This window comes from Lasioglossum baleicum, chromosome 3, assembly GCF_051020765.1.
Source record: "Lasioglossum baleicum chromosome 3, iyLasBale1, whole genome shotgun sequence".
Taxonomy (NCBI): Eukaryota; Metazoa; Arthropoda; class Insecta; order Hymenoptera; family Halictidae; genus Lasioglossum; species Lasioglossum baleicum.
In genome coordinates, this window is record NC_134931.1 from 4373641 (window position 1) to 4400251 (window position 26611).

The 26611-nt window shown below is 44.7% G+C and overlaps 1 protein-coding gene across 3 annotated transcripts in view; it reads left to right on the forward strand.

Annotated features, from left to right (window-relative positions):
• The window catches only part of Dnt (tyrosine-protein kinase Dnt), a 37406-nt gene extending 12202 nt beyond the window's left edge, over positions 1-25204 (forward strand). For 2 of the 3 annotated variants that reach the window (XM_076421251.1, XM_076421250.1), the window contains 7 exons: positions 12992-13119; positions 16931-17337; positions 17644-17829; positions 19132-19270; positions 20032-20324; positions 21716-21875; positions 22259-25204. In XM_076421251.1, the coding sequence (XP_076277366.1) occupies positions 12992-13119; positions 16931-17337; positions 17644-17829; positions 19132-19270; positions 20032-20324; positions 21716-21875; positions 22259-22507 (1562 nt within the window). In that variant the 3' untranslated portion in view covers positions 22508-25204. The remainder of the gene's footprint in view (positions 1-12991; positions 13120-16930; positions 17338-17643; positions 17830-19131; positions 19271-20031; positions 20325-21715; positions 21876-22258) is intronic. The other variant, XM_076421252.1, reaches the window with a different exon arrangement.
• The last annotated feature ends 1407 nt before the right edge of the window (positions 25205-26611 follow it).

Genomic DNA, 26611 nt, shown 5'->3' on the forward strand with positions numbered 1-26611 from the left:
TAAAATTAATACGTCCAATCAGAGGAACGTCAAGCGGTGGACGAGCGTTACTCGCAACATCCGTCAGAAATCCGTGTCAAAACACGAAAGTAATGTTCGCTCGGACAATCTCGTGCCTGGGGCGGTGTTTTGCTCATGTGAGTCCGGCTCGGGCCCGACCTTAGCTAGTTAGGGCCTGACAGGCCCATCTTGATGTTGCTGCGGGAGTGGGGTGGCCTCAAAGGTCCCGCCGGGGCTCCGTGAAAACGTTTATGCACGCACAGTGGCGTAGCAAACGCTGGCCCCGAACAGTAATAAAACATATTCCGCTCTCTCCGTGTTCAGTTGGCGCGAAACGGCAAGAATTTCTCGCGTCGTTTGCTATATCGACACGCTATGAATCGGATTAATACGGTAAATCGGTCGATAATTCAACGGTAGAACATTCCTTGAAGATTCGAAGATGACCGAGCCGATCAAGGTTCAAGGTTCGAACGAGGATACGTGTCGTGCGAGAGCACGCGAGCGATTAAAAAAGGGCGACAGGGTCAGGCAGGGGCGAAAGAAAAATTGTAAGATCATATCTGTCGATGCACGAACGACAGAGAGCGATGTCTTACAAGCGAAAGGCAGCGAAGAAATTCTCGTGCACGGTTTCTAGATGGACCCCAACGCCGGGCGGATGCTGCACCGTTGTCCGCATCAATCTTCGACTCCTCGTTAAGATCCGCGCCTTAAGTTTCCGCCTGTGTCTGTGCGCGTTAGCTCGTTTCGTTCGGCTTACGTGCGAGGGACACTACGCGCGCGATGTGTTGGTCAGACATTTACATAAAGAACCGTCAGAAGAGACGCTCGACCATCGTGGATTTTCTTCCAAGACCAACTGACGCGCGTCTTTCCTCGCGTCCCACCACTTCCGAACCGCGACAAATATATGTATTCTGCGACACACGCTGCTTTTCGATAACCGTGCGACACGTACTCGTCGAGCAACATTCCTGCCGATGAAAGACATTCGTTAACTTTCTATCATTTTCGAGATTTTATAAGTACATAAAACTCTTTTCTTCTTGATTATTCCTTTTATGGAACTCTCACCGATGTATTTCTGATTGGTACAAAGAGCAGTTGACAATGAAGTTGGACAGTGCACAACGAATGAAGCCATAACTAGATTGACTGTTAGGCTACGTATTCCTCCAGAGACGCCAAAGATGCGCGCAGCATGAGGGTGAAAACGCTTTACCCTAGTTTCCCAAGGGCACTGGGGAGTTCTCTCTGTCAAGTGCTATTATGAAAGAAAGAAATATATTTTAGGGGGCTGCCTTTCTATAGGGTACATTTTTAAACATAACATCTACCCTACTCCAATTCATTCCCGCCGAGCTAAACAATCTGTAATCGCTACAGTAAATTCCCCACATTGTTATACAGTAGAAACTTCGTCCTTAATCGTACAAATGACAGAAATACGCTTGACGAAAGAAATGGAAAATCATTTTCTTTTTTAATATTTCTAAATTCTTCCACTCTGTCCACTGTTTTAAATTACACCGACTCATTTTTGTCGTAAATGCATAGGATCCACTGTCTGGTAACTATAAAATAAAAACATATTCTAGTAGGTTGGAGGGAAAGTTCTGTCGTATTTTAAGTAAGCAGGTTATCTGAAATATGGCAGAACAAGTTGTTACAAATACTGGAAATGATACCATTGGATAATATTAAACATAAATTTTTAGAAATTACTTCAAATGTTTTCTTTAAAATACGACAGAACTTTCCCTGCAACCTAATATTACATCCAATAAGAATAGAACGTTGATTCCGAAGAAGCAGCCTTAGAAATAAAAAGAGATCGCCGTATAAGGATTTGAAAGAGTCTATCCGCGACTCTCGTTAAGTCGTCAGAGGCTTGGAGGCTTAATTAAAAATGGAAAGACCTGTACCCCGTCGAGGTACAATTTGCACACCTGGATGGACAGCATAACCGCGCGCGAATCATTTTCAAACGTGCCCATACACGTTGGAAAGAGTGAAACTAATTGCGGCTGTGGGGTTTCAACAAGTGGTTCTAATCGCAAACATTAGGCTTGGTGTTTCAAGCGGAATAAATCGAACGCCCAAGCGAGGTCTGTTCGCCTGTTCTTTTTCCCAGCCTTTCCCTTATCCTTTAACGAGAGTATTCATCAATTTCTCGGTGTTATCCGCGCCGGGAATCTTTTAATCCTTGCTCATGCGTCTGTTTTGGCTTCCCGGGAGCCAGCCCTTGAGTGACAGGATCTTAACGAGCATCTACTTCTCGAAGATGAGTCGCCGTTCCTTCTCGGTGAAAAACATATCCCGCGCACTTCGAGTACTTAGGAAGCCGTCCCTTGATTCAATATAAGATCGTGATTCAGGCACTCCGGGAGAATACCTAGCTTTCTTCCTTTTCTCCTCTGTCTCTTTCGTGCTCGAACCATAAACACCGTTCCTCACCGACGCGCCAACTACGCTCTGTGTGAGATGATGGTAGAGAAACCATGTTTCTGACGTTCGGACACTATAACCGTCGGGTCCTTATACAAGGTGACTCGACAAATAAGAAGTGGAACTCTTTCGAAGGACCACCGAACGAACAGTTCCTGACAAATGGGGCCCACGAAGTGGCAGCCGTTCTCATTTTTACGCTGCTACTTAGAAACCAGCCGCTACAGAAAAGGGAACTCGGAGGCTGTTTCTTCGTCGCTGCTGCGTTGGTAGCCTCGGATAATTTACCGTTTCGTGACTGCGTTTCATGAGAATCGGCGGCGTGCGGTTTTGGAAATTAGCGTGTCCATCATAATAGTTTTATAAGTCGGATGCCGGACTAGGGCTTGCAATCCCGCAATGTGGGATCCCGCAGGATCCCGCATCATTTTTGGTCCCGCATTTCTTAAATGGGTGATGTCAAATTTGTTTCTTTATTGAATATATATTTATCCAAATCTATCCCGCGGGATTGAAAATCCTATTTCGAATTTCGAAATTCTTAATTTTTCTCCTGTCTTGAATTACACCAACCCATTCGTATTATAAATGCGTAAAATCTAATAATGATATTCGAGTCGTACCGATTATTTAAACACAATTTCGATCAGAGGAAGCTTCTTCCACTTCGAAGTGCATTTGCAGAGTGCAAGTGGACTTCTTGCGTCGTATTTTATGCAACGATCGCCAACTGCGCGAACGAACGGGCAAACAGAGGAGCGTACACGAGCACAGTTTTTTCGTTTCGAGTAGCTCGGTCTTGTTCTTTGTCATCCGGCTGACAGCAGACGGAATTCCGAACTTGTCTCTCGAATTATGAAGGCATCGGCGCCAGGGAGAGAGCAGCACATGGTGAGGCCCATTTAAAACTTTGAAGCTCTCGGACCGTGGCTGTTAGATGCGATCTCATCCGGGGTCCTCGAGAGTCCCGCAGCAGGGGATGCTCTCTGCCTTTTTCTGTTCGGCCGTGTCCTTCGTTCCCTCCGTCGGAGATCGTCCTTGCAGAAGGACTCATCCCTCGGTAGTCCAGCGGTGATAAATTGCACGTGACAAACCCCTCCGTACTCCCTGCCAGTGGGATTCCTGACGGGAGATTGATCTCTCCGGAGACAGCCGAACGAGTCCCTGTTTGACACTGAACACGGGTAGTACACGTAGGTCAGTTCCTCTCCTGGAATTTCGGACAGTCTTACAGAAACGGAACTTCTTACTCCATTAACCAGTTCCTGTCGACCCACCTTCCATCGATTATTTTTTACTCTGATTTTTAACGCTGAATATCGACGATTTTGCCAACAGCTTGCGTATTCAAATGTCCCCGCTGATTTCGATTTAAATTGGGTTGCTGAGGGTTGAATTTGAATTTAGATTAAAATATATTGATTGAAAGTTGAATTTCGATTTAAATTGGGCTGCTGATAGTTGAATTTGAAAAGTTCTAAACAATGGAACGCTGAAATGAATCGTGGCGCGAGGGGTTAAACATTCGTCCATGGGGATTTTACAGTTGTCCAAAAAGAGAGAGTTGTTTGACGTGATTGTACACTGGGAATCGGTTGCATACGTTTCCGAAGGCCGTTCAGATCGAGGCGGGCGTCTCAAAGGAATTTTTCCATGATATAATTCGGAAATAAAAGGACCGATCGTTCGACGTGGCGAGGCTGACAGTTTGAAGGATTAAGCCCGGACGAGATGAAGATTGTTCGCAACGGATCCTAAAGGATCAGGATTGCCGACGCTTTCGAGTCACCTTCTCTCCTAGCGAATCCTCCTTAACGAGCGCTGTCGATCGTGGAGCACGAACGTGGAGCTACAAACGAAAGGACACTCGATCCAACGTCACGATAAATTCAGTCGTCGCGTAATCCTCTTCACGTCCGAATCCTGATTGCTAGTGCTATAGTGTGGTGTGCCATATGTCCCCTGCACGGTGGCGACAACGTCTCAATCAACCCACCCATCTGTCAGTCCTCGTATACTATACGTGTGGGCTTTTACTATCGCTACCATACGATACACAACAACCGTGCCAACCAAAGCTCTCCCAATCGTATTTCGAGGGTGCACGCCGGGAACAATATTATTTTAGTTTCTGATGCCAGAATCACGTACCAAGCCCGAGCCGGTTTGCTTTTGCTTCCCTCTTTACGCCGCTTCCCTACCCTCGACAAATAAACGAGACCTGGCTTACCAATAATGAACGGTGGCCATCTTTCGCGGACATCGCTCCTCTCGGGGGAACAATGAACCGGATTCCAAAGCGAACGGCCGCAAATATACTTTGCGCGAATTCAGCGATGGCTTCGAGCGGCGCGTTCTTATAGCGAGCAGGTTCGCGGACAAACATTGTTCTGCAAAGTTGGGTACACATGCTCGAGAACGCTTACGCTTAAAACAAAATGCAGAAGAGCAAATTGATCTTTTGAAATTTCAAAGAAATATTCCCTTAAACGGTGTTACGCGAGAAACAAAATAAACACGGAGAGGAAATGGGACACTTAACAGAACGCTATAAATATCCGTGCTACAAGATTTCCCCGAACGAATAATAGTCGAGGAAACGACCGAGAAACTAGCGAGGGTCGTTTCGGAAATGCGACTTTCAGCTGCGACAATGGTTTACGGTCGGCGGTCGAAGAAGGCCGAAGATTTGTACGCAAGGAAGTAGCCCAGCAGGAAAGTTTTCTTAATCCTTCCGTTGGTTTTGGGGCTATAAACCAGAGGCAGAGTTTCAAGAAACCCATGAAAAAGTATCCCCGAAACAGGCCGACCCGGTGCGTGCATTCTTCCCTGTTCTTTTTCTCTTATCCTCCTTTTTCCTCGGGCCCTGCTAGCGATCCTCTAAAGTGAATTATAACTGGTGTCGCGTGAAGTTACGCCTTCCTGGATGTGACCTATGGCCCCCGTCGAGAAACAGAGAAAGAAGCGAAGAAAGAGAAAGAGGGAGAAGAGAGCGGCGGCATGGTGTAGCAATAACCGAGGAGGAGAAACTAAGAATGAAGGGAGAAGGAGAGTACAAACGACGACCAGGACTTGACCAGGACTTATGGGTTATTCAGTAGAGACCCCCGTTGGCGGAGGAAGAACCCACGTATTCGTTCGATATATGCTAAGCAGTTAGCCTTCTGTATTATACAGGGTGGGGCGCGTCGAACATATTCCTTCCAACGTCTCCCCCGCACGGCGTTTCTCCGTGGTAAAGAAAACGGGAACGGAAACTCGACGGGTGCGGGTACCCGAGCCTCGGGTCAGGTCGGGACCCGAAAGTTTGCAATCTTCGGATACCCGGAAAGTGAAAATGCAAAGTTAGGGTGGATTTATAGTGAAGCTGCGGGCATCGATGATAGCGGCGCGATGAAAAGAAAGCAACATTCGTGACAACATTTCGACACATACTAATGAAAAAGTACATATGTATTTTCTTTGTTTCCCTTTTTTTTTCACCGCACAGCTCACCTCGCTGCTCCACTGTAAATACACCCTTAGATTGTAAGGTCATGAGAAAGCGTGATACATAACCAGAACTCGTGAGTACTCGAACTTGATAAACATTATGATCCGAGTCCGATCCCGAGCAAATTTGTCGAACCGAGCCCGAAATTTCGACCGTGTAAAATCGAGACGCAGTGACGTCGAAGAATGATGTATCAGCTGCGAACGAAAGCTGCGCGAGGTTTCGCAGGTAATTTCGCGGGGTCGCAGCAAACAAGACACGCCAGATAGGCGTGTACATACGGCCCTGGGCTCGCACGTGGGCGACTCTGACGATACACCGGGTATATACGCACGCCCACGTCGTTTGTACGCGCTGTGGCGAGTAAGTGAAAAATATCCCATGCAGCGGGGCGGCAGCACGCGCTCGCACGGGTGTGCGTGCCGCGTGTACGTGTGCACGGTGCACGTACACGCACGTACACGCTCGCACATAAATGCAAACTCGTTAGTACCGTGGCGAGCGTGGATACGTTATTAGATCTTTCGAGGCTGTGCGTGTTGAGGTATCGGCGAGAAACCAGCTGCCCGATCTGGTCGTTAACCTCATCTCGCGGATCATTTTTGGATCAGTCCGGCGAGTTCGAGTTTCCGTAGGAGGAACACCCCCCTCGTAGATCCGCGACGAATTTCTCGTAAATCGTCGATCCCGATCGCAGACTACACATGGTCTCGGCGAACTATAGCCAGCTTGTGTTCGCAATGGTTCTGGTTACTCGGCTCGATTATGGCTCTGTTCCGAGTACTGTTGGCGGAGTGTGCTGTTGCACGTTTTGTAAACCTAGTCGACGCAATTTTACTTGCAAATCAATGCCACTAAAAACTTGATCCCGTCACAGTTTACCGAACCACTTATTTTTGTACATTTCCACCGTGATGAGAATTGCGGTGAAATTAAGGTTGTGTGCATTCGTTACGAGACTACACAGGAGCTATATAGAAATTTATTTCTTTTTCTAAACGCTAAAATTAGCTGATATAAAATTGCTAGGATACGTAGACGAAATTACACAGAAATGGAGGTGTATTAGCCTCGAGAGCACAGCTCTTACGGACGTTAATGTGTTTTAAGAAGACCGTTTCACCGTGGATAAAGTAAGACGTTCTTCATATGGAATTGATCACAATGCTGACGCATCGGGAGTTGTTTTCGCTATGTACGGTGAACTTGTTGGTAATTGATCCAGTTTTTCTGGTCGACTCGTACAGGCGCACGAGTAAGAGCCGTTGCGAGCTGCACTTTTCACCGATGGAACGCGATGACACAGTAAATTACCAATAGAAAGCCAGGCAGAGTTCTCCGGACGCTGGAGAAAAAGCATGCTTCGATCCTCTTTACTTGCTTCGATTCCTGTTTCCCCTTGGCACGAAGTATTCGCTTTACACGGCTCGATATACTCATTCACGCTTCATTAATATTCCTTTACCAATAAATCTTATTTAGTTTATCGCAGCCTTTACCGAACTTATACACAAATTGGTATGGCCATATTGAATCATGCAATGACCACGCGGTGTATTGAATTCGTTCCGTTCGATCCGAAAAAGTTGGTCGTTTCAGAATCGAATAAAAATCTGGTCCCGTTCCTTCGACCTGCGTTTCACCCTTCTGCCTTTTCCTTTTTCTATATAATGCCCCCTCCGAGCCCTGCCACCCGCCGTCATCTCCTTTTAAAATGCCTCACCACGGGAAGGTCTCGTTATAAGCGTACCGTGGGTTTTGCGCTCGAAAGGTGTTGGGTTTCTGACCCAAAGCCCTGGGCTTTTCGGTGGGGACCTACGGGGAGCGGGGAGGGGCGTACCGGGCCCCCGCAGCTACCATGCGATTCAACGGGCCGTTTTTTTCACGTCCCTCTTTATGCCGCGACTCTTGGAACTTCGCTCGTCAGCTCGCTTCTATGCCGTATTTTGACAGCGGAGGACACGGTGCCCTGCGAAATTTTGCCGGCTGTTTCGCGCCTCGCGAATCGAAGATGCCTGCCCGCTTTCCGTCTTTGTCCGAAACCTTTGTTCAACCTCTTTTTTTCTACCCTTTGTTGGCTGCACGGTCGAACACCTTAGATCGCCGTGAATTCGTCCTGACGCGGCGCGGCGTACGCGCACCGTTTTCTACATACGCATATCCGACACCTTCGCGGCGCTTATTAAATTCAATTATTCATTAATAGACAGCACATTACGAGTAAGTATCGATACGTTATGGTAAAGGCACCAATAGTTGACCGCGTGAATAATAGTAAATGCCTTTTATCCTGTTTGAACGTCCCACATTGTCCAACAAAGCTAATTTTTTAAAAATGATTATATTATCAGAATTTTATAGATATTTTTGAACATTTGATAGGTGTGCCTTTACCTGATTTCGTCCAATTGATGCAGAAAATGTTGATTTTGTCTAAAGATCCAATCTAAACGTTAATTATAATTGTCGGAAGCAGAATTAAACAGAAATTGATTTTATCCCCTAATGACTTGGGGTTTACTCTTTACTGTTTTATATTTTACTCAATCAATTTTTTCATAAATGCATAAAGATCCACAGTCTATTAATTACGTTCACGATCAGACATCTGCACAGCGTACCCCGTCGATAAAAACGCTCCGTACCACCGAATCACTTTATCCAGACGTAAATTCGCTCGGTTTAATCGCTGCCGCGAGTGATTTACACGAATCGTCGTCCGCGAGGAATGTCTCAGAGGTTTCTCGAAGGTGTTATGGTTATTGCTTCCTTTTCTTTCGCGCGTCTCCGTTGTTTTTGCCGTCGGTCGACGCTCGTTAAACCATCGCTCGGCTATATTTTCACACGTCAGAATACGACATCGGCTATTCTCGGTCGTTTTCCATCTGCAGTTTGGTGTGTTCGCTTTAGCTCGGCTTCGAGAGTGATGCGTCTCCGAGCAGTCATCGGGTTCTACGAAGATTCTACTGTCTAGGGTATAGTTTCGCAGTCTCCTCTATCTTCCCTTTGGTCTCTCACAATTTTTCTGTTACTTTCTCGGCGCGCACTCCACCGCATGGAATTAGAGACTTAGTTTCAGCCTGGGTTTTCCCGCGCGGGCAAAGTAGCCGAGTCGCGCGGGCTGTGTTTAACGAGCAGATCAAAGGCTCCGAAAGAATAGAGCGAAATGTACGTCAGAATTCTCGCGAGCTCTTTTCCGCCATTGTTTCATCTCCCGCGTGTTGTTGATCGATATCTGTTTGCGAGCAGCAGGTTCACCGTGCCGACAGGCTGTCTGAGTTTCCTTGCCACCTTATCTTTGATCTCGCACGTTTTCCGGGTGTCAGCGGGTTGTAAGAGTTCCGTAACAGTAAGAGTTCTCATACTACAGTTGGATCAAAAGCCGCTGGTCTCTGCGCGACGTTGTGCCTGCTAGAGAAGACATCCTCGTTGGCTCCGCACGCTCTTTCTCCATTTCTCATTCTGCGGAAAGCAAAGCACGCGGTCCCGGGCCTCGTCGCTCGCCGTCGGGAAAGTGGCTTAAGCGGCCAGTTGATTTTGATTCGACTGTAGGCGCGTCGCTCTCTGTAGTTAGAGATCGTACATGTTCCAAGAGAAAAGGTTCGAAGTGCCGTAGAACCCCTCGTGACAATTGTGTCTGGCACTCGTTGTCGAGGGTCGACGCCTTCGTTGAAAGGGCCCTCTCTCTTTCTCTCTCTCTTTCTGCATCTCCTTCGTCTTTTTCCTTTTCCTTTGCCGCCCTTGCTTGCACTTTGGCCCGCTGCAGGCGTACCAGACATCAAAGGATCTTTGGTGTTCAACCACCCCTCGGTTTGCCCACATGCAAGCTTCCCGCATAAATGCGTGAAAGAAGATCCCGACCGCAGCCCCTCACTAGATAAGGGTTTTAAGGACACGTAAGCTGGTAACGAGGTCGCGGCGATAGCTTGCCTTCCTTCCAAACGTAGACCTGATAATCATGTTGAGCTCGTTGACCTCTGGCTCTAGGCTGATATCGGGTTTCAACTTGTCAGTACTCGTTCGAATCCTTAGGGATCTATCAGACGATTGTACCGCCAACCCTCCTGTAACGCGTGTTTGGAAATACAGTTCGCGCGACTTACGCGGTTAATTCGTTCCAGCGCTTTACGCGTGAGTCGAATAATGCCTGAGCGCCACCGCTGAAAGGTTACTATGTATACGTATGTACTCATTTGAAAGGAAAATTCAAATAAACCAACTATGTTCATGGAAAATTGATCACTAGTAAATACCTGAAAGCTTGCACAAAAAAAAACGAATTTCACAGTTCGGAATTGGTTTCCTGATTCGCTTCAATGAATCCGCGTAAATCGGGAGCTCACTGTGATGGAAATGGGAATGTTTTACCAAGTCTTTTCCACTAGAAAATGTTCGCAAACAGTCCGCTTTGACCAAGAACCTTATTAGCAAACGCATAAACACCGATGTCGTTCTCGGTGGCAAGCGATTCGAACACCACCGTGATAAATCAGGTGCTAGAACCCAATTCGACACAGCGGATCGAGCCACGAAAATTCAACGGGGACGTTCTAAACGACCCAGCTCGGCTCGTGGGGATGTGTCCACAAGCACCGTGGCAATTCGATGTTACGCTACCAAGAACTCGCTGGGCAGAGTTCACTTTCAGGAGCCGCAAGGTCACGTGGGCGAGAGAGCTGGGCGAAGGTGGAGGATGAAAAAGAAACTGGGGGGATAAAAAGGAGGGAACACGAGGAGAAATAGTGAAGGGGAAGGGAGGAAAGATCGCGCCGAAGAGGACCGAAGGACCCCGCGCGTCGTGTACTCCCTTCGAGGGCCCACGCCGGTTGTATCAGATAGGACGGTTAACGAGGCACGAGTTGGATTTTTAAGTCACCCGAAGACAATGTGCCGTGGCCCCCACAATCGTGTCTTTGCTTTTGGTCCTTCTCCTTCGTCCCGGGATCCCTCGTCCCCCTCCGGTTCCATCGGTCTTCGGCCTTTACCGGTTTTCTGCATCAGATATCGTATACCCACGACCTCAGCGCTGCCCGTTTCTCCGGCCGACCAGAAACTCTTCCTCTCTCTCTCTTTCTCTCCCCCAGCTTCTCGCCGGGAGACCAAGCGCGCAATGTCCGTCGTAAAAAAGGCGCCGAACACCCCGCAGGATACCCTCGGAAAATAATTACGTTCGGAACGCGCCGTGCCTGGGCCACGTTGCTATTATCGCCGGTAAAAATCGAACCGTCGTCCCCGCCGTGAATAGGACACTTTTATAGATGTTCCCGGTATTGATGATCCTGACTTTTGTCCGCAGTCACTGTCACTGAAAGGACAGTCAGCCTCCCCTCCCGAAGACGCTCGCCGAACAATAACAGCCCCGCCAGAAGGTAAACTCGATAGTTTAGAACGCGGAATACCCCCCAGTCTTCAGGATATGTTCGCAAAAAGCAGCGATTATTTTTCTTTTTTTAATTATGAGATCTCTGATGAGACTGCAGTCTACGAAATAATCAATGATTCAAACTAGACATAAAAAATTAGAATTTAGACAGAACAGTTGCGACTGTGGGTGAAAATGGACCCAAGTCCTGTTAGCCGATTGTTAATCTCGATTTAGAGCGAAACGGTTCAGCGATTTCAGGAAACATAAAGGATTCCTGGCAAAGTGGTAGCAAACAGTCGTTCTTTTAATAGAATAATGAGAAAATCCACTTTGTCCGGTTCCGGCGCAAACTATGGCGATCATTATGCTGATTCAGGCGTCGCCGAAGCACGTGCAAGAAAATAACAAGCTCGGTGAATCGACCACGCGAGACCGACCTTCTTTTGAAGACAGTGTTTCCACCTCGGTTGCTTATCCTTTCCAGCACGGTATCGATATAAACTGTAGCAGCGGGGAACAGGAACAGGCTCTTTGTTGCTCCGTTTTCGTTCACACGATTTGTATTCGTACCTGCGCTACGAATTACTCTCGGGACTGTGGACACGATGCCCCTCGCGTGTCCACCGATAGATAGAACGTCGAGAGATAAATTTTTCCTCTCGTTATCTGTGTTGCTGATTAGAGGCGATCTACGTCCACTGCTTTCTACGTCGGTCGTGATTCTCTAACCTACCTCCCCACTTTCTATTTTTCTTCCGTTATCTGATCAAATGTAAACTTTCCTGCAACGGTTGTAGGCTGTGTCCGATGGTCACGATTGTAGACAGAGGACTGATCGATCTTCGTTGGAGATCGGTGATCCAGTTTTGAATCGTTTAAATCCTATCACCTTTGCCAGCGCCTAAGACTTAGTTTTGTCTTATTCGGAATTGTGATTAAGGGTTATTCTTCTTTGACAACGCTTTCTGGATCCTTTTGAATCACGAAGGGAGAGATACTCTCAAGCTTCTGCGGACAGAGGTGAATTTTTCTTTCATTCTCTGTGCTTAGGGATCGAGGGATTACTGTTTGATTGGTATGGAAATGAAGGGGTTGATCTACTTACCCGTTCGAGCCAATGAGCTTCATGAATAAATATATTCAGTGCTTTCTTCGGGCTTTATGTTTGAATTTATATTGGTTAAGAGTTTTCTTATATGAATACCTAATTCTATGTTTTAAATTATATTATTTTCAACTTGTTAAACATATTAAGAAAGAAAATATATTTCCATTTCGCTCCAGTTTGTTGCCATTCAAACGGAAAACTTTTATCTTGCATAAAGATTCGCTGTCTAATGATAAAGTTATAAATTATGGTCACGGTGAAGGACAATTTTAGGAGATTTAAGGCAGGAGTACACGCCAAGATAATTACGCCACGAATTCACTGTGAGTCATCGCTGAACACGAAAACTACTGTCAATATACAGCTTCACCCTCTCTTCCCCATGACGTCATGCCTTTTGTCTTAAATCGACATCCAATCGATCTATAATAGAACGGAATTCGATTGGAATAGAGTTCTTCAATTTTAATGCGGAGCTACAATATTGTTATTAAACATTTCTACATTTTTTACAGCTAATAATTGTTGTTTCACCGATTGCCTCCAACTAAAAACCACTCGTCTTTTATTCCAGGCCTGAAAGCGGAATTGTTTTACGTGCGAGAAGGCGTCATCAACGAGTACGCAATTAAATTTGTCGTCACAGTACCGGCGCAGGTTCACAAGCTGCATTTCACTTGGGAAAATCTCGCCGGGAGGCCGGTAAGTTCCACAAAGACGCATGACCTTTCGCAAAAGGGATTTTTCTCCCGATGCAAATCCAGGCTCTCCGGAGAGGGATGGAGAAAGAGAGAGAGAGCAAAGAGGGTGGACTTTGAGAAGCGTAAGAAAACGGGGAACGGTAATGGAAAGAGAGAGGCACCGTCGTCGTCGCCCCTTGAAGCGTCGCGACAGCGTCCTCCGCGCACTTTATTCCTCATTTACGTTTCTTTGATTCGTCGCCTTGCCGGATCAAAGTTGCCTAGGCCGAGTAGGAAAGGGTGAATTCGTTCGTTAACGAAGGAATCCGCGTCTTCGCGCGATTCTCTCGCCACCCGAACCAAAGAGGAAAGAGGAGTCTTTACCGGATGAATCCTCCTCCTCCGAGCACACTTCAAGCTCGAACAGACACAGACCAACCATTCGAAACCTCTTTCCCTATCTCTGCTCGAAGGTGGATCTTTATTCCTCCGGTTTCTTTCGCGTTCTTCCGAGACGTACTTACCCGGATTATCGACGCATGTCGGTCTTCCCAGTTTCGACGATTCCCCAGCACGAACCTAGCCGTGCAGAACTCTCTCGAACTTCTCTCGATATTCGACGCTCAACGGGGATAACAAGAGAAGTCCGGCTTTACTCGATGGGGATTTAACTCTCATCGAGACTGCTTTAAACTCTGCTACTCTTCGAGCCGTTCTCGAGAGATTCTTCCATCATTGCGCGCCCAGATCCGAAGCGATTTATTGACCTAGTTGGGGGGCGAGGGTTAATATCCCGATGGTAATTAGGCTCAGGCTTGAAACGAGCTGATTTTATTTCACGACCGGTGGATTAGTCGCTATCTTGAGATTCCGCGTTCGTGATATTACATATTTTCGTTGATCAGGTACATGCAGAGGAACCAAGAAGTATTAGCTTGCTGACAGAAAAATTACACAACTATGTAGACACGTTTTCGCGAAACTAAACATATAATAGAAATCGTGTTTTTAATATTTTTCGTGATTAGTCCCCGCGTCTAAAATTTTCCGCTTCTTCGAAAAATAATTTCAGCTATTGTGAACTCTACATCCGATTAGAAAAAATACAAAACTGTCCATAAATGTTTTCGTGAAATCAACTATTGACAAAACTAAAAATCGCGCTTTTAATATTTACTGTCATTGTCGCTGAAATTCGGCGCTTCTTCGGAAGAGCATTTCCATTATTGGAAATTCTCGCGTGAACGAGCCCGTTCATGACGAGCCGAGTGTGATGGCGCAATGAGTGATCGGTTTGCGCGAGGAGAATGAATTTTTGCAAGAACCAGCGGCTTCGTTGACAACGAAGGTACGTACGCTGACAAAGTGGCGGCGGAAAGTGGGTAGAATGCGGCACAGTGTCGGATTGACTCGTCGACGATGTGCAGGAAAAAAAAAGGATCGGATCCGAGAGTAGGACAAAGTGGTCCAGCCACTTCTTCGAGCTGTCTCATTGGAAGGAAGAGGAGGAAAGGGAGACAGAAAGTTGAAGACTGATGACCAGCGCTGAGACATCCGTCACCTCCGCGACAAAACCGAGTGTCCTGGACGTTACTTAGGCGCACGGGGGCTGCCTGTCAATCAAACCGACGACTTTTCAGTTATGCGAACGGCTCCCCCGGACAAATTCGTCGCATATTTTTTTCAATTCAACGGATACAATCTTTTTCGACGTGTAACCAACGGCCGGTTCGTCCATTCGAGACACAAAATAACTGCGATTCTTACGTTGAACATTTATCATTACAAACAACATCAAAATCAAAACGTTCTACCTTCACCGCAACAGACTATTGGTTGATGAACAGAATATTTTCGGCGTGAAGAGAAGGCCAGCTTTATTTAGAAATTATTTTGATTAACACAACCATTTAAAAATTGCTCGCGATTATAATAATGAAACTTTAATATATCCGGGCAAATGTTGATGTATTTCTCAAGATCTTACAAATTAAGATATTTTCGGCGTGAAGAGAGGAGGCCAACGAAAAGTTGTCGTCGCCATTACGAAACGATCGGTGCAAAGAGAAAGTAGCATTGCCCGATATAAAATGTTGCACAAAATGTCATTTGCTGTCAGCGAGCCTGTTGCAAACGGCAAAGCCGAGCGTGCTGCGTATTCGCGCGCGCGAAGTAAAAATAGCCCTGAAATTACGTTGTTTCGCGTATGTATCCAGTAAACAAAAACTGAAACGAGGCTGTTACTTTCAAGCACTTCTGCGTCGAGTAGAACCGTGTTTTAAGCCGTGTCCGTTTCCAGAAGCAACCGGTGCCGATAAACAAGAACGAATGCACATAATCCGGGTACATATTCGCGGCATTCCGGTGCAACTTTGAATACATTTCCAATATCCAGAAGCAGAGAGAGTAGTCGGAGTTCGGTGCAACAGCGAGCCAGCGTCGTTTCCTCTCGTATCTCTTATCAGCAACGCGTTTCATAAATTCCGTGCGACGATGGTCCTTTTCGCGCGAGGACGCGTTCGTAAACATGCGAGCACGTCGGGTCGGGCCAAGTTGCCCCACGAAATCCCGAAGCGTTACGAGACGGGGGTGAGAAAAAGAGGATCGTAAAAATTCTTGACAGTTTAAATCGAACGGTTAGCCGGTTTACAGAGGCATTCACTGTCAGCACGTAGTTGGCTGCTCGCGGCCATAAAAGACCGCAGAGCGCGGAGAACACCGTGGCAGAACGGAGTGTAACGTGTAGCGACAAGCGGGCAGGTTGACGAGGTGCCTTCTCCGCGGCTAGTTGGGCACCGATCATCATTGCGAGCTGGTAATCAGCTACGAGGCCTTCTCCGGCTTTAGTTTTCTCTCTCTCTCTCTCTCTGTCTCTCTCTCCCCCTTCGTCTCTCTTCTCCTTCTCTCGTCTAGCCTCTCGTCCCTCCTCCGCCAAATCCCTCGGTTGTTCTTTCTCGTTCCTGTCCGTTTCTCTTCTCTCACTACTTCCTTCTCGTCCCCTTTCTTCCAGTCTCCCTTGCCCGCGGTCCTGCAGATTCACTTTGCTCTCCGTTGGGCGCAAATTGTCTTCCAAGAATGGTACGTTTCAGATTATAAGAAGGTTCAACGCTCGCGTGATTACGAGCGAGCAGTAGCGAACTCGTCCCTCACATCCTTCGACTTTGTTCCATTTGCCTCTCGTTCGTCCTCGTCTGTTCTCCGCTAACCGAACGATCGACGGCCTCCATTCTCCCATCCTCAACCCAGTTTCACTCTCCTCGCACGGTACCCTCTCGATTAGACTGCGGATCTTTTTGCGTTTATGATTTATAAACATTTTCCAAAAATGCTGGAGTATCAAATTTGACAGAATTTAGTCAGATTTTTATTTATTATCGATCTACAAAAGCTATTACCAATTACAGTAGGATTTCATTTGGTCCAAATTTCTGAAAGTTGGTCTACAAAACTTGACCAATTCCATAAACATCCGCAGTCTAGTCTGGACATAAAGGGGCTTCTCGTTTGCAGTCAATGATTAGGCTGTGACGCCACACACTTCAGCCAATAATTCGGCTAGAACTGAAAGTGCCAGTGGAATGATCCAATCGGACGGCTTGCTGCTGCAATATCTGAATGCAAAAAATGTATTGGGGTCAAATCTTTTGGGAAATAGTGCATTGCCAGGGTACATCAATACAAAGTCTAGTTTCGGCAACACACAACACGTTCTCCCAGTACCTATTCCATGTTCTTCATGAGTTTATGCGCCATACCATTTCTACAAGTCCGGGCAGCTTGGCACAAGACAGATCGGACAAGGGGCTTTAGAATGATTTATTTTCCATTTCCAGCTGCCATACTCGATGTTAATAGATGTCAGCGATCCAGCAGCCTTGAGCAGTTCCTTGAACATATCGCAGGCCGGCGAGATCCCGGTGGGTGGTCTTCAGACCTGGGCTTTGGCGTTGCATTGCGGCCCGTACGACGCGGAAATTGATCTCAGTCTTCGAATAAATGTCTCCCTATCGAGACGGAACACGACCAGCCTGGACTTTAGGCGGAAGAAGATCTGTATGAAGGATAAAAGCAACATAGGCGCCGAAGAGGTGCTGGTCGCTGCTTCTGGAACCACTTCCGGCGGCCAAGTGTTCTACGCTGCTGTCGGTTGCGCCTGTGCCTTCATCGCTGCCATCTTTGTTCTGGTTATTGCCTACTATGTGCGCGATAAAAAGGCCAGGAGGCATCGTGACCCTCTACAGTAAGCGTTACCTTATCTAAATCGACTTGTTCTATAATTACTAGACAGCGGATTTTATGCATTTATGGGAAAAATGAGTAGGTGTGTTTGAAAACAGTGGGAACATTGGAAGAATTTCAAAATACTGTTATATTATTTTCAACCTATTAAACATATTAAGAAAGAAAACAGGTTAACTTCTATTTCACTCCAATTTGCTGCAATTCCCGTAGAAAATTTGTATTTTGCCTAAAGATCCGCTGTCTAATGATTAGATTATTCGAATCCGAAAGGAAGATTGCAGTTACGTTGTTCTTATTTTTACAGGGAATCGAGAGGTCTCAGTTCCGCGTGCAGCGTGGAACGCAGCACCGGTGTTGGACCAGCACAAACATTTTTGTCCTCTGAAACACCTCCGCCAGCATCTGCTACATCAACGTCTACTTACAGGCGATTAGACGACCGACCCAGTCGAGAACTGCACGAGAGAATCCAGGAAATCACAGTCCAGAGGTGAATGAAATGCTCATTGGAGATGCAATCTCATTTTCAACTGTTTTGAATGAACATGTAAAGACGATCAGCCTTAATTTAACTTTTAATTACTCGCATGTAGTATTTACGATCTGAAAACTTCAAATTTAATGTTTCAAGCATAAACAAAGGTGTCGACCACACTAGCAAATATCTATTATGCATTAAAGTAGTTATTTCATTGGATAAAAATTTATCTATTTTGGAGCGATGTAAAGTTCCATGTAGCCAGTTAATAGAAAGTGGAGCACGAGTAATTAAAGGTTAAGAAATCAATGATGAAGCATTTATAATTCAGAAATGTGATTCGTTTGCGATTTGCATAAAATTCCGCAGTCTAATTATTATTGACAACCAGGCCAACTTGAATCGACTATGTAGCAGCTATATGTAGACAGCCAGCATCTTCAGTTCCCCGACTCTAAGCATTTTTCTTTTTATTCTTCGAGTGGCTCTGGCGGAGGCCTGCATCGTGTTTTTTAGGTTAAGCAGATCGTTCACGAGCCGGGGAAAAAATCTTGATATTCTGCGCGTTTAAGTGCACGGAAGGTGCTGATGAAACCGTTCAACTATCGATCGGTCGAACAATTGCAACCGGACGACGTTTCTTCCCACAGAAAAAAATGTTTAGAACGTACAGTGGGACAAGTGGGAAATGCTCGATCTAGTTGGAAAAAGTCCTGCTCATCAGAAACAGCTATTTATGCTCTAATTTGATTTTAAACATAAAAAAGATTTTACTCTGCAAAAATTAAGAAAGAATTTTTATTTTATTGTCTACACGTTTGTAACACAGACAGATGTATAATTTCAACATTTTACGATTCGAAGTGTTCGTGCAACTATTTCTATGCTTATTTCGGGTGTCATTAATTTCGGCAACCTTTCTGGAACAAGAATCTATACATATAAGATATATCTATTTCCGAACCTAACTTTTTCCCAGCTAGATCTGGCATTATGCGACGTTCGTCTGAAACGTTCAACACGAAATATGTCGTCTAGCTCCGTTTGTTTCGAATGATTTTTGCGTAAAACTTTCGCCAACATATTCGTGACACGATCGAAGAAATGCCGTCGGTGATCCTTTCAATTTCACCTGTTCGGTTGTTGAAATCCGGTCCGGACGCAGACAGGCTTGCATTCTAGCAATTAGACGATCAGTTCGGAGCATCGGTAATTTCGGAGAACGGTTTTCAAAGTTTGTACAGAATAATTACCGGTTCCGCTGATGCTGGGAGTCACGAATCTTGAGGCAATCTTGCTCGGCACTTGTTACAGATGCAGGGTACGCCTTCTCAGCATTGAAATGGAAGGCACATTCGGTCGCGTGTACAGAGGCAGTTATCACGAGGAGGGCGCGTCTACCCCGAGGGATGTCCTAGTGAAAACTGCTGCTGAACATGCATCACAGTCGCAAGTGAGTAATTTTTTCTTCCCTTTCCAATTAAGTTTCGTCGAAAGCCGGCTAATTAATTTAGCACACGTTTCCCCGGAATCGTCTCGCAATTAGACCCTTGTTACCTCGTCCCTTTATTTCGCGCGCTCGCTGCATCCTATGCACGGACTCTAATTAGTTTTAAGACACCGAACGACTGTTCTTGCTGAACTTAACGACGATGGGAGACAAATGCAACTGCACAGATGTCATCTGCGAGACACATTCTTAAATAAGTCGACTTTGCTTTTCGTTCTTCGAGTTGTACAGTATCTGTTTCGTCGAGATTGATTTTCAACTAATATACTTAACCCCTTGCCGTATCATTTTCTTTACAGTTACAGCGATTAAAACATCTCTATCCCCAAAAATGTCGTAGCCTAAATATTGATTAGAAACGAATCAAATTTTATTTCATATTAGGCTTTGTTTCAAATCTTCATGACGAGCGTGATTCGTTCAAATACGGCGAGGGGTTAAACGTTTATCATATAATCAGTACGAAGCTCATTCATATTTAATTTGGTACAGTACAATCTGTAATATTTTTTGGACATTATGAAACCAGGACTGTGACGGAAATTCGTTCTCCACGTATTGAAAATGAAATTGGCTTTTAATTGAGAACGCGAAAGACATTGTGCGGCAGGTAACGGGGCCTGAGGAGTCCCTTTGACGCTCCACTATCGTTCGAGTGAGTGCTTACCCCTTTTCTGACGTACTCTTCAATTTGGTTTCTTAAGGTCGCCCTTCTCTTGCGCGAGGGATTAGCACTGTATGGTTTAAGCCACCCGGTGCTGCTGCCCGTTTTGGGTGTCTCGATCGAGGACAGAAGCGCGCCTTTCCTTTTGTATCCGCACACCGGCTACAAGAACATGAAGAGGTTCTTGCTGAGGTGCAAGTTGAGCAGCGAGGGGCCACCGAGGGCTCTCACCACGCAAGAAGTCGTGGAAATGGCCCTTCAAGCGGCGAAAGGCGTCCAGTATCTCCACAGAAAGAGGCTGGTGCACAGAGACCTAGCCGCCAGGAATTGCGTGTAAGTCAAAAGAACCTGAATTATCATTATAATAATACACCGAGCACAACACGAACGTTTTTCTCCCTAGCCTTTTCCCCTATTTCTCTTTCTGTCTCTCTCTTGATTTTTCTCCGGGTCGTACCATAACCCGTACGAAACTTTTGACTTCGTTAGATCACTTTTTACCATTATTAAGAATGATGTTTAAATTTATTGTTAACACCAACAACCGCGGAATTTCTGAAACCACAGTCCCGATACATAAGTCAATATCAGTGTTTTCAAAACTATACAAATTACAATGAGGACGTATGCACGCGTATTTAAATTCACGTGGAATAGAACACATGTATCCGTATACTTTAAATGACACGCGCTAAAGTACGTGTATGCGAATGCCCGCGTACACGTGTACACGTGTGTTATTAATACTCGTTCAAAACCACGATCTCTAGTTTTTACGAGGCCTGCTCGACCATAGGAAGTCCTCCCTCGAAGGATAAACACACCGTACAGAATAATTCACTCGAGGCGCCGTAAACTTAAGGTCGTTACGTTTCGTTACGGAATTAATTGGCCGTGCGGCATTAATTAGCAATAAATACACTGGCCCGAGACTGTTTAATTACTGGCAGCTACTGTTTCGCCCCGCAAGGATGACTTTTAATGCTCGCTCCGGGCAGCTACTTCTTTTGCGACCTTTTTTTTTCTCGATATTACCACGCGAACCGCTCGACAAATTTAGCCCGGGGCCGAACATACTCGATTCGCCGAGCTGTATGCACGTGCCCCGTGTCCCTTTTTATCGCCGCGTAGTGCTCCAAACTCGTAAAGGCCCGGACGGAATTTGAATTCTCCACTTCTTTCGAACTGTACGCAGTTTCGATTACAGATTTTTACGTGTACACATCGTACGAGTACGTACGTTTGTTGGACGAACTTTGATGTCTGAAGAAATGATCTAGAACGATCACGTTTTCTCTGAAATACATTTTTGAAAAATCACTACACCGTCAAATCTTGTTTTCATAGCGTGAAATATCACCTGTAAGCAGAGTTGGGCAAACATTTTATTCAAAGGAAAATGTTGAATAAAGTGGGTTTTTTAAAACCCACTTGGAAAAAACCCACTCGAAATTTTTATTTAATTAAAACTTTTGCCCAACTCTGCCTGTAAGGGTAGTTTCTCATAGTAATAAAAAGACAGTACGAAAATAATCTGTGCGATTCCAAAAAATGTTTGAACTGCCCTGCTCCTAAGTAGAAATGTATAATTAAGAGATTTGTGAATTTGGTTCGAGTTTTGACGATTTTCGACCACCGTGGCGTAAACTTTTCTATGAAAGAGTCGCGACAGTGGTCCGAACAGCCTCGGGGACGTTTAACGATCGATGTTACCTTTTTATTAGCGTCGACGACGATCTCAGGGTTCAAATCACGGACAATGCTCTGGCCAGGGATCTGTTCCCCCAGGATTACCATTGTCTCGGCGACAACGAGAACCGGCCAATCAAGTGGCTTGCCATTGAAAGTCTTTTGAACAAGACGTTCAGCACTGCCTCGGACGTGGTAAGTTAACAAATTGCATTTGTTGCAAATTTTCCGTGAAAACCTTCTCTCTGTGTACTGCTATTCTAACGTTAACCGTGTGCAGAGGGGTAATTGGACCCCATACATCTTTCGAGCAAAATGAAAGAACAAAGTTGTCTGCATAATTATTTGTAAAATTTTATTGATTCTTAAAAGACGAGTATACAATACTTAAAATTTTAAAACATATCACAGATAGCATTCCTAGAAAATTTATCGAAATTTTCCATTCGTCAACTTTCTATGTCCGTTTTCGTCAGTCTGCATTTGCAACAGAGTTAAATCATTGAATTCCAGAATTGATTTAGGGAGACTGTGAACAACGTTGTTGTAAAGGAAACGTACTTTTGCTGTGATTTTAGTGGGCATTCGGGGTGTTATTGTGGGAACTGACGACACTGGCACAGCAACCATACGTGGAGGTAGACGCATTCGAAATGGCCTCGTATCTGAGGGACGGCTACCGATTAGCACAGCCAATCAACTGTCCGGACGAACTGTTCGCTGTCATGGCATATTGCTGGGCGATGTCAGCGGACGAGAGGCCGACGTTTAGTCAATTGATCGTTTGCCTACAAGATTTCCACACCCAGTTGACCAGATACGTCTAATAGATAAGCTCTTGGAATGCGAAACTTCCACGCAGAGTGGAATTCCCTTTCAATTCCGCTTGTAAAGGAAAAAAATATACTGAAAGCACCTGTACAGAATTTTAGTACTTAAATGGAGCAAGCATCTCCGATTGTAGAATCGTCGCTTCGTTCGGAGGAAATAATTCTTTGCACCAGTACTGTCAAGAAATCTTTATTTTTTTCTCTGTTGTCGGAGAAACCTATTTATGAATAACATTTTATTCTCATATATGCCGCCTTTATACGGTATATGTATAAATTAGAGATCCCTATTTCGCGTGTATTTCACGTACACGTACTTCGATACGTGTCATTTTGAGCACACGGGTATACGTGTATTGTTTCACGTATATTTAATACCGTAACGAAGGATCCGACATCGAATAAATAAACAAAACCGATACGTAAAAGGGGGTCCAATAAAAGAACAGCACTGGTGTAAAGCACACTATAATTTGACCGACCAAATATGGGACTGCGATGTTCATTCGCAAAAATTACTTGCCAATTTGTATTATTCCCACACTAGGTCAGCCAAACTTTAGTGTTTAGAGAAATATTGTAAGGAAAGTAATCCGAGCGCTATAGCCAGAGTAGGGGAATCAGGGAAAATGGAGGAGCCTCGCTTAGAAAAGCGAGATACGTTGCAATAAATATTTTCCTTTCGAACAGGTTTCGAGACGAGACACTCCAACCGATTTTTGGGACCTGTCGACACATTTACTTTTCAGTGTAGTATAGTAAATATCGAGAATGCGTGAGTATGTCCGAAAGAGAGCCCGAAAATTTGCGAGAAGAACTTGTTGATATAGAGTAGAGACGGTTGTATGATCGCGTGTAATTTTTCTATTAGCTGACGGCAAAGAGTAACTGTAGAAACTGACATGTATATCTTTGTCTCCTCTTTAAGTGTTAAGACTGAATCGAATGTTGATAATGCGATGCACGTTCGATCGAGAAAAAGTTCGACAAGTATGCACGTTGGATTTCTAGAAATGCCGAATATTCTGATCTCGCTTTGCGTTCTTGCGTTTACTATTCGAATCGTTGCGAAGAATTGCTCGTTTCAAAATAAGTCGCGAACGAAGCTCGGAAGGAAATCGATTCTACGAACTTTCCCGATGGCCAGTTCATTATTTACTGTGCGTAAATATTTATTTTCATTCGAGTTAAATCAGCCGAATCAAATTACTTTAATAGAAATCGATGTTCCTCGACACGATTTTCGCGCAACACTTTTAAACAACGAACTAAACCTTCGTGAGATTAGTTCTGGGATGAACAGAAACCAGTTGCGTGCGTTCGAACCGACCAGTATCGGTTTCTATAATCTTTTATCGTTTATGTGTCTTAATTTATTCGACTCCACGGTCGCGCAAAAACTATGTATCTACTTGTGCGAAATTATAACGAACTCTTCAACTGTTTGCTTGGAGTTTGCGAGAACGACTTGTCGATCAATCGACGGAGCCAAAGCTTTCCCGAGGGATCTTTACGCGATTGATATTCGAAATTGATTTTCGTTCGACGGTATCTCGACCCTTTTGTGGTATCGCACAGTATACGATACACAGTTCGGGTTTCCAATGCTAACACGAGTATCTTGTATCTTATCTGCCCGTATCTAAGCGTTCTGCCCCGAGAAACTTCGGTTGAATAGAATTTTACGACGAATGGTACGACGGAAAACTGCCAAATTGTATCCATTGTGTGACGAACTGCCAATTTCGTGCTCAGGAAGCTGCGTAATCGGGCAGGAGAACGAGTTCAATGATTCTGAACGATGTGATACGCTTGCCACATCGGCATTTCGAGTGTGCCAATAATCCTTTTTGTATTTTTGTACATATTTATCCGTAGACGTACAGCGTTGACCATGATCGTTCGAAAAACGCATCGTTACACTTGTAGAATTCAATGATCTCACACTGCGAGCCGGAAAATCAACACTTTGACTGCGATGTCAATCATATGTCACAGTTCTTTTTATAAATCTTGAGAAGCGATTTTTTTATTGAAATTCATTAAGTAAATGAAACTTGTTTGCAAGGATAGAAAAATAATGACCATTAGACCGCGAATCTTTGTGCACTTGTGGCTTCTGAAAATTTCGAAAAAATGCTGGAATATATCCTTCGACAGAATTTAGTCAAATTCCGATATATTTCAGACCTACAAAGTCTACTACCACTGGAATATAAAGTTCACATGGAACTTTATATGACTCGAACGTAAATAAATTTCTATTGAATAGAACAACTTCTTCAATGCAAAATAGATATTTGCTAGTGTACTCGACACCTTTGTTTATGCTTGAAACGCTAAATTTAAAGTTTCGAGACTGTAAGTACCATATGCGAGTAATTAAAAGTTAAATAAGTAACTGTGATTTTGTGTGTGCTTTCGTGGCAGTATTCTACCTCCAAAAAATACAAAAATTCTTAACAACAGAGTGTATGCTTGCCGCTAAAAGAGTGATAAAGTGGAAAACCTTTGCCGTTCGCGCGATTATGGTCGAAACTGTAGAGATAAGCGTTAGTTTTAAAGAATAGGTGCTGCGGTATGCCAAGTCAGAGATATTCCTGTACATAACGTAGAAAAATGTCGACCGATATAATGTACAAACCGCGGGCGTTACGAGCACAATAAACCGATTGATACACGACCTGGTTGTTTTCTTTCACGTTCGAAAGCTCTCCAGTCTCATTTCCATGGAAGCCACGGGAGCGATCCCTTTAGGCCCCAGCTATTTCTGGCGATTCTTCCACCGCGGGTGAGGCAACGTGAGCATCCACGGGGAGAATGAAAGAGTTTTTGTTTTCTCGGAAATCGTTCATCAAACCGTGAGATATCGTCTCGTAAACGACTCTTGTAATTCGTGCGGCCTGCACCGGCGACGTCGAGTGACAAAATTAATGGCGCCACCCTGACGTCTTGTTTAAAATGACGGATGAGTACACGACTAATTCTCCGGTGTCCCTTGCTGCCTCTGTTTCGCGTGTAATCGGATACACCGACGACAAAACACAGCGGGTTTTAAAGGAATCTCGAAATTATCTCCGTAACGAGGACGAGTGAATTTCGCTTGCTACTAAAATGGGAAGCGGAGATGCAGCAAGATGTCGGAGCCTCGTTTCTTCTTCTAAATTGCCGGTGACAATCTCTGCGAAATAATCATACTGTTCCTGCATTGAATAATACAGAATTGTGCGTTCAAAAATAAATGTTAACACTGTGAAATGATTATTTATTCAAACACTAGATTTACGGAGTACCAAAAACCATCATTTTATATTGATAAAAGTAACACGAATATATTGAATCAAATTTTGTGCGATTTTTATTATAACATATGTCCCAAGAAATAAATTGATTGAGTTCCTGCATTGAATAATAAAAAGTTGTGCCTTGAAAAATAAATATTAACATGGTGAAATGATCATTTCTTCTAACACTAGATTTATCGAGTACCTTACATTGATAAAAGTAACACGAATATTATTGAATCAAATTTTGCGCGATTTTTATTATTGAATGTCTCATGAATGTATCCGCATATACCTTCGAATTAAACAATTTTGCGTTTTTTGTTCCTGGAATATATAACGTGGGTTTGGCCGAGCACTTTCGATTTTTGTGAAACGTGAACACGGTTAGACATGGTACATTAACCACTCCGTTTCCTACGCTCCATCAGCAGTAAATGTGTCTGGAAGCCAGACGTGCCTGTAGTTCCCGGGAAACCGGACATTGACTATGTGTTAGGTTGCCGGAAAACTTTTAAACCTTTTTGAGCTCGCGGAAGCCGCAAGACATTCTACACCAACGGAATAATGACGGTACCCATAAGCCCACGATGCGACGGAAGAGCACCCATGGCAGTGAAGAATATTTGAAGCTTTTTTAGTATAATCACTACACACCCTTTTTTATGCATTTATCACAAAAATGAGTAACAGTAATTTAAAACAGTAAACACGTTAGAAGAATTTAAATGTATTGTTACATTACTTTCAATCTATGAAACATATTAAGAGGGAAAATAATTTTCTATTTTACTCCAGTTTGTAGCAATCCAGGTAG